The sequence below is a fragment of the Lotus japonicus genome, chromosome 1 (genome assembly GCF_012489685.1).
Source record: "Lotus japonicus ecotype B-129 chromosome 1, LjGifu_v1.2".
NCBI lineage: Eukaryota > Viridiplantae > Streptophyta > Magnoliopsida > Fabales > Fabaceae > Lotus > Lotus japonicus.
In genome coordinates, this window is record NC_080041.1 from 70279859 (window position 1) to 70294377 (window position 14519).

The window sequence follows — 14519 nt, forward strand, 5'->3', positions numbered from 1 at the left end:
ACTCAATCCGGAGAAATGTTCTTTTGGGATACAAGGTGGGAAGTTCTTAGGCTTCATGATAACGTCGAGGGGGATTGAGATCAATTCAGATAAGTGTAAGGCAATTCAGGAAATGAAGAGCCCCAGCAGTGTGAAAGAGGTGCAGCGCCTGACGGGGCGGATTGCGGCCCTTTCCAGGTTTCTCCCTCATTCAGGCGATAAGTCAGCTCCATTCTTCAAATGCCTTAAGAAGAACACAGCTTTTGAGTGGAGTCCAGAATCCGAGGAAGCCTTCAATCGCCTTAAAGAGATGTTGTCTGCACCAGCTGTCCTGTCGAAACCTGTCCAGGGCCTTCCCCTACATTTGTATATCTCTGTCAGCGACCACGCAATTAGTTCAGTAATCCTCCAAGAGGTAGATGACGAACAAAAAATAGTTTACTTTGTAAGCCATACACTTCAAGGGGCGGAAACCAGGTATCGAAAGATAGAAAAGGCGGCGCTCGCTGTGCTCGTTACCGCTAGGCGCCTAAGGCCCTACTTCCAGAGCTTTATGGTAAAGGTAAGAACTTACCTTCCTTTGAGACAGGTGTTGCAGAAGCCAGACTTGTCAGGGAGGCTTTTCGCGTGGTCGTTAGAGCTATCGGAATACGGCTTGGAATATGACAAGAGAGGAAAGGTTGGCGCGCAAGCTTTAGCTGATTTTGTGGTGGAATTGACACCAGAGGTCGACGAGAGAGTGAATACGCAATGGACGTTGTTCGTCGATGGGTCGTCAAATGAGAATGGAAGTGGAGCAGGGGTCACGCTGCAAGGACCTGGGGAGTTAATACTAGAGCAGTCTCTAAGGTTTCAGTTTAAAGCTAGCAATAATCAAGCAGAGTATGAAGCTTTAATCGCAGGTTGGCCATTGAGGTTCAAATTGACAGTCTGCTGGTTAGAACAGATTCGCTGCTAGTGGAAAATCAAGTAAATGAGGTATTCCAGGTGAAGGAGCCGGCCTTGATAACATATCTTGAGCGTGTGTGGCTCCTAATGGGTCGATTACAGGAGGTCGTGGTTGAGTTCGTAACAAGAACACAGAATCAAAGGACGGACGCCCTGGAAAAACTTGCAAGCACCCGGAAGCTTGGAAATAATCGCAGCGTGATTCAGGAGACACTTGCTAGTCCAAGCATAGAGGGAGAGCTGGTAGCCTCAGTTGATCGCCAGGAGACTTGGATGGACCCCATCGTGGAACCAAGCGGGGTAATTAAGTGCACCAAGGAACAAAGGATAGAAGCGGGGCATTACACACTACTCGACGGAACGCTCTTCCGAAGGGGATTCAGCTCGCCCCTCCTAAGGTGTTTACCGCTCGGGAAGTACGAGACCAATATGGCTGAGGTTCACGGGGGGGTTTGCGCCAGCCACATAGAGGGGAGATCCCTGGTAAGCAAGGTCCTCAGGGCAGGGTTTTACTGGCCCACGATAAGAAAAGATTGTGCGAAATTTGTGAAGAAATGCGAAAAGTATCAAATGTTCGCAGACTTGCCCAAAGCCCCGCCATAGCAACTGGCCACAGTCAGCTCGCCATGGCCCTTCGCCATGTGGGGAGTTAACCTCGTCGGACCTTTCCCGACCGCCAGGTCGCAGATGAAGTTCATCCTCGTGGCGGTGGACTACTTCACCAAGTGGGTGGAGGCCGAGCCCCTGGCAAGTATTACCGCGAGCAAGATCGTAAACTTCTACTAGAAAATAATTGTGTGCCGGTTTGGGGTTCCAAGGGAAATTGTCTCATACAATGGAGCGCAGTTTGCGAGTAATCAAGCAAGGGAATTCTGTGAGGAAATGGGCATCCAGAGAAGATTCTCTTCAGTGGAGCACCCTCAAACCAATGGGCAAGCAGAAGCAGCAAATAAGGTAATCCTGAGGGGTCTGAAGCGCCGACTCTTCAAGGCGAAAGGAGCTTGATTGGATGAACTCCCGGTTGTAATCTGGTCCTATAACACGACGCAGCATTCGACCACGGGGGAAAATCCTTTCAGGATGGCCTACGGAGCAGACGCCATGCTGCCTGTAGAGATAAGCAATGGCTCTTGGAGGACAGCGCCACAGTTCGAAGGCGAGAATCCTTCCAATATGGCGGTGGAGCTGGACTTGTTGTCTGAAACGCGAGACGAGGCTCGTATCAGAGAAGCCGCGATGAAGCAGCGAGCTGCAGTGAAGTATGACACCAAGGTCCGCCCGAGGGCGATGCAGGAGGGGGACTTGGTGCTTAAAAAATGAACCGGGAACACGGGGAACAAGTTGAACTCGATCTGGGAGGGCCCTTACAGGATTTTACAGGTATTAGGGAAGGGGGCCTATCACCTCGAGAGCTTGGACAAAAGGCGAGTGCCGCGATCGTGGAATGCGGCAAGCTTGAGGTACTATTACAGCTGAAGATTGTGGGAGAGCCAGGTTCGGCGCGAGGACGATCAGCTAAGCGCGACTCACGAAGGTTGTAGGACTAAAAACGAAGAAACACATTCTTGTTCTCCATCTTGGGAGTTTGTTGGCTAAAAGCGCCTAAATAGTAAAAACAATGACACGTTTTTGTTCTCCATCTCGGGAGTTTGTTGACTATAACATCTGATTGAAAATACAAAAATTGTATCCATCAATTTCAATCACACTGAATTGCAGTGACAGCTAGGTGGGAAAAATTCCCTGAAGGTGGCGATCCCAACACGACCTTGATGTTTAGGGATCGCTCCGGAGAAGCCGACGCAACTCGCCGTCACTCGTTGGCGACGTGTGCGGATAAGCTTCTTATCCAGACAGCCTTCCTAAAACATGGGCGAGCAAATCTAACTAGGCTAAGTCTCGGGCAACCTATTGGTCATTGGGTCCCGAGCAACGGTAAGTCCTCGCCAAGCAAAATTGGTCGGGCCACACCTGATCTTACGGGAAATAAGGTGTGAACAAAGCTTCAGTTCAAAAACTGAGCTAAAGTCCTAGTTAAACCCAGCACACCATCAATGTCATTAAACGTAATTCAGGAACAAGGAAACTATGGGGGGTGCGAGAGAAAACTTCGGAAAGCGTGAAAGCAGGCATAGGAAATAAAACTGAATTGATTAACTTAAAGTCGAAAATACAACGATCAAACAAGGCAAAAGAAGTGCTAGCATTACAATTATTTAAAATAAGTTAACATCATGTCTCTTTCTCTTACTCCACAGCGTCCCCAAGATCAACATGAGCAACTTCCGTTGGGTCTTCCGGATCTTTCAATCCGGTGGGGGTAACCTTTTTAAAGGCTCCCAAGAGGTCAAGCTTAATGATAGGATGGAGGTGCTTGACCTGAGCTTTGGCAATTAGGAAGCCACGAATACGCTCCTTGGCCGCCGCATAAGCAGCCTCCTCCCTTATTTTCTCTTCCAGGGCGGTGGCCTAGGCCTCCTTCTCAGCCAAAAGTTTGCACTTCGATTCCAAATCTGACTGGGCCACAGCAAGTATCTTACCCTTGTCCGCCAGCCCCTCACGCAAGTCGGCGATCTCTTTATCTTTAGCAGCACGGGCTTCCTCCTGAGAATAAATGGTTGCCTCCTTGGGGCCAAGGTCCCTATCTGCACAAGCTTTGCCTCCGTGAGTTTCTGTTGCATCTTTATTGTCTTATCCACCTCAGCTGCCAACTTGTCGGACAGCTTGAAGCAGGTCTCATTGGCCCGGAGGTTGTCAAAATGCAGTTTTTCCACCTCCTGGCGGAGCTCCGCAATTCAGGTGAGGGGTCGCGCTTGCCAAGCCACTTGGGCAAATAGACAGCCGGCGCGGGGAAGATTTGACATAGCTTCTTGGGCAACGTCTTGCGGGTTTTGGTTGGGAGTTTCCCTCATTTTCTCAAGATAGGGGTGAGAAAGTAGAAAGGAAAAAGGGTCGGGGGAAGAGCTGCTGGAAGGACCCTTCGAGCGGTCCGTGGAGAGATTCTCTCCCTCGCTACCAACCCTAGGAGAACTGGGGGCCGATGGTCCAAGGGTCGTCTGGATGGGCGAAGGAGACAGTGGGTGGACGGAGGATGGTGACTGCTGACCTTCCATTGAGGTCACCGGGTGAGATGCATCTGGAGTCGGGGGGCGCTCACCTCGCCATGCTGGTCGGACACCAAGGGATCGCGAGCGCTGTCCGCAACAATAAGATCATGTGCGACGGGCCCTCCGCCCGCACCAATCAAAGGAGCAACTTAAGGGTTTGACTCGCCTAGTTTCCTCTTCTTAGACGAACAAGCGCCCACCGGCGAGCCTTGCCTTTTCTCTCCAATCTGGACCGAAGAGGGCGCCTTAACGTTCCCGGAGGTGAAGGCCTTTAACAGATCGGCAGTAGAAAACTTCATATTTCCTGAAAAGAAAAAAGAGAGTTGTCAGTAACGTAAATACCAAGAGGAAGGTTTCAAGGAGACGGTTAAAAGGGGAACCTAATCGAGGGAGTAGTCTGGAGCCCGGAAGAGCGCCGAGTAGGTCAACGCAATTAAAGAGGGGAGGCCGAGATAAGACCCCAAGGGCGAAACTTTCTCTGGAGGAGGGAGACGCTTTGGGAGGGTCAGGCATGGGTTTAGGACACTGGGTCCAGTAAAATGGGAAAGGGCTTTCCCATCCTTCTGCGTAAATGACGAAGGGTAAGCAGGGTGAACGACGACCCGGAAGTACCGGCGGGCTAAGTGGGATTCGGAGCCAACCTGGTAAGGGACGAACCGTTCTCGACCCGGTCGGGGCACCTAAACAACCCAACAGTGGGACCCCAGGGATCGGAAATCCACTTCAAAGAAAAAGGAAAATAGGGCAAGTGAAGGCGCTACATCGACGCTACTACAAAGAATTTCAAAGCACCTCTGATAGGTCCAGACGTAAGGGTGAAGTTGGCAAGGGGAAACGTTGACATCACGCAGCACTTGGGTGAGAAAAGGAGTTTAACGCCAAGATCAAGAAACAAATACTCGTATACAAATAAGAAATGGGAGTACTTGGGGTCATTAAACACACGGTGTTGCCAAGGACGGTCTTAGTTCCGGCATCCGGTGACGCGAAGGAGGTTCTCTAATAACGGGGTGTAACAAAGTCCGCCAGCCCTGCAGGCAAGGTCAGATATAGAGTCCCTAGTGCAAAGCTCAGATGGCTGGTCAAGGATCCCCTGTCTAGGAGCATCCAGGACGGGGGAAGGGAGAGTGACGAAGGTTTCCAAGCGATGAGCTTTGATTTCCTCCATGGAGGAAAGGGCCCCTACTGAGGGCATCATAAAAAAAAGATGAAGAATAACAGGATGAAAAACTAACCAAAAGGGGGTTGTGTGAAGGGGAACAAGAAGGGTCGAAGTTCGCAGGATCGTCGAAAGAAGCCGGTATGAGAGCCAGGAACGAGTATGAGGGTAGTTGACAATAAGTGGTAAATGATGGGGTAAGAAGGAATTTAAAGGTCAGCTGAGTAATGGTTGGGAAATCGTGTCCCGTCGTGGCAAGATGAAATGATTACTCAAGAGAGCGTGATGCGGATTTTGGGAAACAGGGGACAGCGCATTAAAATAAAAAGTTACAACGGCTGTAGCTTATTGGTTTGAATTCAAATTAGCAGGATTTATTATGATTTGAAGGGACAGTTCGGAGATAGCGGTTGAAATTCTACAAGATTTGTTGACCTTCGTATTATTTCAGCACATTACATGTGGCTTACATGCGTCAAGTCATCATGGGCCACGACGATCACAGCCGAGACAGGGTGAGGGAGCCAAGCATTGTCGCCACAAGCCCACTGGTAGACTCAAGCAAATGAGGGAGCGTAATCAAGAAGTTAATCTTATAAGCTCTAGCTACTAAGCCATGTTGGTGATTGTGGAGATTATTTTTTGTCATTAGGTTCTGGACTTTAGCGCTACTTAATTTTCTCATGGTCATCGCCTCAGGTTTCTTCTTAAAGACACACTCAGCTCTCATGCTTCGAGCTCGGTGTCTTGTGGACTTGTGAACTGGGCGAGGCCCCAGGGTCCCTCGCCCAGGGCGACGCGCAGGCCAGAAACTTGGGTCTTTCCCAGAGGCCCAACTGGCCCATTAAGAGAAGTTAGGGGTGCCAAGCCCAACACCAAATATATAAATAGGGGACGGTTACCAATTGTAGGGGACTCTGAGCTCATTTGAGAAATAACAAACTTGAAATTCAGTTACTTTCTCTCTCTAAGCGGTTACACTCTTGTTCTCTCTAGATTCTCACATCACGATCCTTACACTCTAGGTACCGTACCTTACTTCTATGTTAGTGGATAGAACAATCCTAGGGTCCTTAATAACTTCAGATTATTCTCCTAAGGTGAGATTATGAAAATTCCAGCTTAATCCTACTTAATCAAAACTTCATTAAGCTAAAGCTTACTTGGAAATTAAGAAATTCATAAACTAAGCAAAAATTAACTTCTAATACTCTATTCCTATAGTTTTCCACGTTCTGAGTTCATCTAAACCATTGTTAGAAGCATCTAAGCATTGTAACTACCTCAATTTGCCAATTTTTGAATCGGCCGAGAGGTGAAATTGGGGTTTTTCACCTCAGAGCTTTATCATCGTTTCTATCGATCCTTAAAGTCTCTACCATGTTCCAGAAGCATAAATTAATCAATTTGGTACTCTAATTCGAGGCCTAAAGTTCAACCCGATAGCATGCTCGAGTTTGAAAATTTGAATATTGGTTCCACTGATTCTTGACGATTTGAGGCTCCAAACTAGTCTAAAGCTTCCTAAAAATTCTCTATCATGCTTACGGGAAAGTTTTAGAGTGAAAACAACGCGAAAATGAGAGAGTTGCAGAAACTCACTCGACGGAGAAGACGACCGGAGATGTTCAAATCGTCACAGTCGTGGTGTTCTGGGCACTAGAACTTGATCTACAGTTTATGGTGATGAGTTTGGTACCAATGGGTGTTGCTATGGAGGTCTGGAGTGCGAGGAAAGTCGAGTTATAGGTTAGAACTCTAGCCGGATTCTGGGGAATGCTCGCTGGAGTTGCAGGTTGCTCTCAGTTTTGGGTTTTTCTTGCTCAAGACTTCACAAAACTAACCCAGATCGAATCCTCACCCTCTCAGAGACTCATAGTTATGGCTAATCAAGTTTAAGCTCTAATCCAAGTTGCACCACCTATGGGACTGCATGCAATCTGATCATCACAAGGCTCCAGAAGCTGCTCCAGGTCTGAGCACGTCCACGCATCATTCAGGAGGGGTTTATGGGAACTAGAAGTCATCATGGTGCTTACTATTGATAAATAGGAGTGTGTCTTCATGGATGAATAGTAACCTAGGGCACCGGTTGGTCAATTATTTTATTCTATCTTCAAGTCGGGACAAATTGGCTATTATGCTTCATCATTTCTGATTACTAATGGTTTTCTAGTAGTGTATTTCCCATCTGAATACCAGGGTTTGGTTCGTTGGTCCGACTATCAATCTAAGACAGTGTATTTCTACTGCCAAGAGATTCGATCAGAGTAGCTTCCTATCCTCATCTACTCGAGTTGCTCATCTAAATGGGAGTCATGTCGACCATGTCTTTGGTACTTTTGATTTTCGGTTCGATCTTATCGTCCCACCGACGTTTTATCATCGCATCGTAAATCGCGTATAGAAAATAAAACATCTATAAACACAATCACACACACACATACATACATACATACATACATACATACATACATACATACATACATACATACATACATACATACATACATACATACATACATACATACATACATACATACATACATACATACATACATACATACACATATATATATATATATAGATATTTATACTACCTCGGGTTTAGTTAGAGTCCTAATCCTGGTTCTCTCCTAGTTCTAGGGTTAGTTCATCGACTAACGGTCATCACCTGAGTGGTTAGAGTGTGGGATGTTACACAATGTGCATATAATCACTTGGAGAAGTTGATTTATAAATTTGCACTTATGCGTTTACTTGTTGGTTCTCATTTTTATGTTACATTCTATTTTCTCTTTAAAAAATTGACGTTTATATAAAAAAAAATTTCGATACCAATTGATTTATTAAATAAAATTTTGTTTATCAACTAAGTTCTACTGAGATGTTAAATCCATATGTATTTTTGAAAACCTAATTTCTTAATTTATAATAGCTATAATTTTCATTTAAAACAGCTATTTGATAATGCTATTTAAATGCTACTTAAATGATATTTCTGAAGAGTCATGATTGCCCTTATGCGTTAGCTTTGAAAGTTGTGCAAACTATGTAACTGTACATGCTCTAGCTGCAATCTATGCATAGTCTTCACCTAACCACAACATAACTGTTGAGAGAGGAGATAAGAAAGGTATATTCAGACTCGAGAGAGAAGGAGAACAGCATCACGTAAGGTTTTTTTCTCTCTTTCCCCATCCCCTTCCTGTTCGTGTGTTGCACAATCACCACCCCCTCCGAGCAAGGACCAAGGTTCGTGTGTATAATATATCTTTATGAATATTGTATGTGTTTTCAAGCCTTGTTATCTTCGCCTTCTACTTTCTTAGCCTTAAGGTCACTCTTTTTTTCGATTTCATTTTCATCACTCTGCTTCATAAATCACCACACACGCAACTTCACAAGTCGAAAAAGCATCACAAAGTATATTGGTTTTACCTGCATGCACCAAATTTTGGTTCCAATTTGTTCTCTGACTAATTGTGCCTGGTTATGAATGAAAAACAGAATGCAGTCCGAATGAAAAGCTCCAACATTCCCTGATTTCACCCTTCGATTAGACTTGAGTCAGGTAGTTTTTTCTGTGCATTTGATATTTTTCATAGGATTTGGGCTGTAATTATGTGGTTGTAATGGCTGGCTGCATTGTATTTTCATCACGTGCAGGGACACATGGAAATGTCTTACAAAGTTTACTCCATATTCCGAGCTGATATGAGTAATACAATAGAACTTAGAGATCTGGTAGGGGGTACTTGCGAGTTTAAGTTATTCTTGGGGGACATACGTGTAGGATTTGGGAACCTGTTCGTGCACTTGTTGTTGAAGGTATGAAAAACGGTATAAAGGGGGGGTTTGAATAACGTTTTCAAGATAAAACTTCCACCTTAAAGATTTTAACAAATCTTTTCGAGAACTAAGTGCTAAAGATGAGAGATAGAAAAGCACACAAGGATTTTATCCTGGTTCACTTGATGAATCACTCAAGCTACTCCAGTCCACCCGTTAAGGTGATTTCTTCCTTCTTAGAATGAAGGCAATCCACTAATCAGGTAAAGTGGTACAACTGCACTTGAAACCTACAAGTGACTAACAATTACACTGACTTAGCTCACACTAAGATTCACTCTCTTAGTATTCTCTAGGATCCGATCAACCTTGATCTCCTAAAGGAACTAAACAAACTGTTTATCAAAGAAATGTTTACAAGAGATTTGCTTCTGAAAAGCTAATAGTAAACACAATGAATTTCAGATGAAAGAAAGCTTAGAAGGATTTGAATATTTCTTGCGCGTGTGTGAATGCTTCTAGCCGCTTCTTTCAGTCTTCAGCCTCTTATATACTCCAAGGATTAGGGTTGAACGTTGCATGGGAAATGCTACCGTTGGAGGGCAGTTCTGGAAATTCCAGCTTCTGCTGTGGCTGAGGATGTTAGGTAGGTCGTCAGGATGGTACAGTTGCTTTTGTACTTGGATAGCGACTTGACCTTTAAACCTAGGAGACTTCTGATCAGGGGAATGCTTCATGTTCGAACTTGTGAAGCCGGTTGATCAGAGTCAGAGGGAAAGCACAGATCATCTAACCGTTGTATCTTCTGATTCTGAACTCAGAGGGAAGTACATGGTCTTCAGAGTTTCTTGCTTCTGGACATCAGAGTTTCCACTATTCAGCTTCTGTATCTTCAGAGTCTTCTACACCATCAGAACATCTGAACCTTCAGTGCTTCTTGGTTGTCAGAACTTCTGAATCTTCAGAGCTTCTAGTAACTGAGTCCACATCAGAGTTTATGTAGCTTCAGAACTTCTGAAGCTTTTCCACTGTTCATATTGAACATGGTCAATGCGAAAGCGTTGCTTGGGTCACTCTTTATGCACAGTGCTTCTGATTTGTGTGGGATTGAATTGAGGTCAGAGCCTGTAAATAGCACACTCAGAAAAACACGTTAGAGTACCATAATTGTTCATATCAAAAGGTTAACTTGTAATCATCAAAACATAGAGTTGTACTACTAGATCAAACTTGAACTTACAGCTGTTAAGTATAACTTGAGTGAAAATAACAGATGAGTCGATGTATGAAATCGATTACGGTGTGGGAACTTTCCAGAGACAACCTCATAGAAATGAAAAGGATGCCCCAAGAAAGCATGGTGTAGCTGTCGATATTGAAGAAGATTAACAGACGGTGAACATTGAAGAAGACTGCGAAGACGAAGAAGATGACGATCTCATAGGTTCTTTGCCGCGTGCTCCCAATGCAGGCAATGATCATGGGGATCTTCCCGTTGTAGAATTTGATCTGGTGATGACTGCCTCAGCAATTTCTGGACGCCAGACAGTTGTGACTACTCATTACGTATTTCTTTATGCAATGTTTGGTTACATTTCATTTCATTACATGGCGGTGAAGAATGTTATTATTCTCGGTTAAAATGTGAGGAATGTGAAGTATAACTTGAGGCTTAATTTTGTTTACAGCACGTACCAGCGCGTTATGTTCGTAGACACTTGAGGAAAGAATGGGAGCACATCATTTTGGCTAATGAACAAGGAAAGTGGTACGGTTGTGAACTCAAGTGGAGGGATAGGAATGACCAAACAAGCGCCTGCAATCTTGGAGGTCGTTGGTATGATTTTGTGAAGGATCACAAATTAAAAGTTGGGGATAGGATTCATTGCCGACCATGTAGCACTGCCAATAATCTTGTCTACTGCACCGTTCACCGCCATCAAAAGAAAAAGGAGTAGCATAGTTACTGTACCTATGGTGGTTTAGTATTTTAAACAACTGTGTGCTTGAAAGCTTGTTTGTTCAAGCGGCTTAAACAATCTTTCTCTGTTCGGTATAATTTTCAGACATTGTTACTCTAAGTATTATGTTGTGATGTGTTTGTATGGGTTCTGTGGTTATGTGTAGAATTGATCCAAATGGGCCGGTCCAAACTTTAGAATGAGGTCTTTTTTATTGGTTTTTTGTCCTGGGCTTGGTTTTTTTGGGCCTTTTTTGTCTTAGTAAGAAAATATGGGGCTTTTTTACTTGATACAAAAAAATAAAATTTTGGAGGCCTAAAACGGTTGCTTGGGTGGCTTTACCCTTGATCAGGCTCCAAAATTAACTTCTTTCAACATTTACATATATTTTTCAACTTAAATAATACATAAAATTAAACAAATGGAGATTTTTCATATATTAGATATTTGTCTCGCAACAATATTGAGAAGATAGAAATCACATACACTATATAGTAGAGAAACAAACGTTGGAACAGAAAGGTTCAAAAGTTTAGTTTCCATCTCGAAACCATTATACATGCAGAGTTCAATTTTCATCTCCAAACCCTTGTACAGGCAGAATAGTGACAACTTTGAGTTTAATGGTGGTTTTCCCCTTAGACAGATATTCGTCAATCGATGGCTAGATCATCAAATTGCATTTTCTTATCAGCCCTTTTTCTTCGCCGCTTCATGTTGAAATTGGCCATGGGTGCCTTGTCGTTGGCTATGAATAGGTTGATCGGCATGAATAGGTTGATCGGCATGAATAGGTTGACCACCATGAATACGTTGACCAGCAGTTAGATTCTGCGATTAAGTAACTTATCAATAATGTCACAACCACAAGTGAAGAAAATTTTACAAACACTGTAGAACTTGTACAAAACCTATTAGTTTTTTGGCAATATCGGAACCAAGCCCTAGTAGGGACGAACATTCATTTGTTGACCATAACAATATTGTATGTTGGAGTCTGGCATCCATGCACCATAACCATGTTGGAAGGAGACCTGGGCTGGCATACCCGTAGCTAAGTTAGGTGGTCGTGTTCCGTACTGAGGGACCGTGTAAACAATTCCAGGATGACCACTGCCGCAAGAAGCAGTTGGCTAGGATGGTTGTATCCAAAAAATGTAATATCTTGCATAAAGCTTCGTGAATAAGAAATACAAATTCAGCCTATCTGTGGACTGCATATATCTCTAAACTAGTCAGAGATTCACTGTCAAGAACTCACCGGTTGCATTGTTGAATGTTGTGGGGATAAAGCACGTGAGCCTATCTGACTTTCATCTTTAACAGATGCGGGGGTTAGGTTTTCCTGAATCCACAAGTAGAACAACACCATTTTTCACTTTACTGAAACGATTATCCAAGTTCAAAAAAAGCATGAGAAACTATACATCATTTATATGGACCAACCTTCTCATTAACTGAATCGAGTTACGAGTCATTTGTCTTTTGTTTCTTGGCTTTACCTCGTTGGGGATCAACCTGTTCAAGAACAACAATATCACAAGTAACAGCAAAAAAAAATCAAACAAAAAATGATCTATGTACTACCGAATGGTTTATTACATTAGCTTTGGAGCTACTAGGCTTTGTCATGGGCTCGAACGGCTTTTCCGTGCTCTCGTCAATTCCATTGCCCTCATCCTGCAGCGTTGATCGCGCGTCCCCCTCCAAATCATTCTCTTCACCACCAATGATGGTAGAACAAGTCCTTGCGTTATGCCCAATTTTATGACAATTTGAACACCTTACTGGTTTCTTACCCTTCTTAGGCTTCTTTGGCTTCGGGATTCCAGGATGGCGACCATTACCCTTGATGACATTGAGATCATGAACGACATTGCTCCCGCTGACTTGACCGCCTTGTTTGAGTAACTTATTCTTACACTTCATCGTCAGCTTCAAAATATCATTCATCAAATCAGTGAAGATCTTAGGATTCTCAGAAACTAAGACGGAAAGCCCGTTGCACGCAACAGTTATAGCCCCAAAACGCCTTGTCTTCATTACACAACTGTCCACCTCATCGGACGTAGTGACCGACATGTGTTCACTTTTTGCATACCGTCTCCACCTGCTAAGTACAAGTGTGTTAGGAATGGTTTTCATGCGCTCATATGTCATACAGTTGAAAATATGTGAACATGGTATTCCACGGGATTCAAATAGCTGGCATGCACAGAAAAACTGATTACTTTTCTTGTTGTAGACTACTTCAATGACTCTTTCCGGCCTCCTATAATGGAACATCTTCTACCTCACCTCATCTCCATCCGTTTTTATTCCACCGTGATTCAATGGAGCCACATGCTCAATTTGATTTCGGACTTCTCTAAAAATTTCACGCGTGTACAGTTTTCCAGCTTCACTTTCAAATTTGTACAGAGTGGTAGACAAAACAGGTTTTGTGTAAATACTATGGTAATCAGCTCGCAACTCATTAAATTTGTACCCTCTTAAAGCATGTTCAATGGTTTGCATAAAGTCTACAAGACTACTTCTTTTCTTAACGTAGACCTCGATACAAGAATTGATAGCTTCACATACTGATGTTGTCCGTATTCCAGCAAAACACTGATCACGGAGATAGGCGGAGGTCCACGCTTCCTTCTTCTCATACACACTTAAAACCCACTTTTATTGCTGAAGGTCGTGCTTAGCAAGCATGGTCTTCCAGTGTTCCTCAAATTCATCAACAGTGAAGTACCAATAAAGTGCTTTTCTAAAGTCCTCCAAAAACTTCTTGTCCTTCACGTGATCAGCTGCATTCTTGGGCAAATGCCAGGCACATAGTCGGTGTGTTGCGTCCGAAAATACTTGTCTGATGGCCTCCCTTATAGAAGTATCTCCGTCGGTGATAACCAATTTAGGTTGTTTGCCGCTCATTGCTTCCAAGAAAGTTTCCAACAACCACACGTATGTATCAATAGTCTCATCAATCAATAGAGCGCATCCAAATATAACCGTCTGGGCATGATGGTTAGTTCCAAAAAATACAACCAGTGGATGTTTATACTTTATGGAGCCGTGTGTAGAGTCAAAGGCAAGAACATCAACAAAGCATTGGTAATCTGCCCGACTAACACCATCTGCCCAAAAAATATTCTTCAATCTGTTGTCTTCTGAGGTGGTGTACTTTGAATAGAACAAGGGATTTGCACCAGCCTTTGCTGTTAGGTAAGTTAGAGCATCTCGAGCATCCCCACCTTTGATTCTCTCGTGTCTCTAGCGACTGAAGTAGTTGTAAAGATCTTCTTTCAAGAATCCCAATTTAAAATATCCCCCTTTTTGTGCCGTCAAATAACCCATGATATGACGAGGTCTTACACCATATGCGTGAAGACTATCTGCCTGAGCTTTGTCTCCATCACTAATTGTACGGTAAGCATTAATCAAAGGGACATATATCGACGGGGTGAGTTCGTTCTCCACAAACGACGCCACACGCCATTCGCATCGCTTGTGATCGTACCGTATCCGGAACTTTGTTCGACAGTTAGTGCTAGATAGTCCTCTGGGTTCTCTTTGCCTCAGCAT

At 43.9% G+C, this 14519-nt stretch overlaps 1 protein-coding gene across 1 annotated transcript; it reads right to left on the reverse strand.

Annotated features, from left to right (window-relative positions):
- Nucleotides 1-13619: 13619 nt before the first annotated feature.
- On the reverse strand, nucleotides 13620-14519 carry LOC130744442 (protein FAR-RED IMPAIRED RESPONSE 1-like). The gene is made up of 2 exons (XM_057596628.1): nucleotides 14310-14519; nucleotides 13620-14207 (listed from the first exon to the last, which is right to left on the reverse strand). The coding sequence occupies exons 1-2, from the start codon at nucleotides 14517-14519 to the stop codon at nucleotides 13620-13622; spliced, it is 798 nt and encodes a 265-aa protein (XP_057452611.1).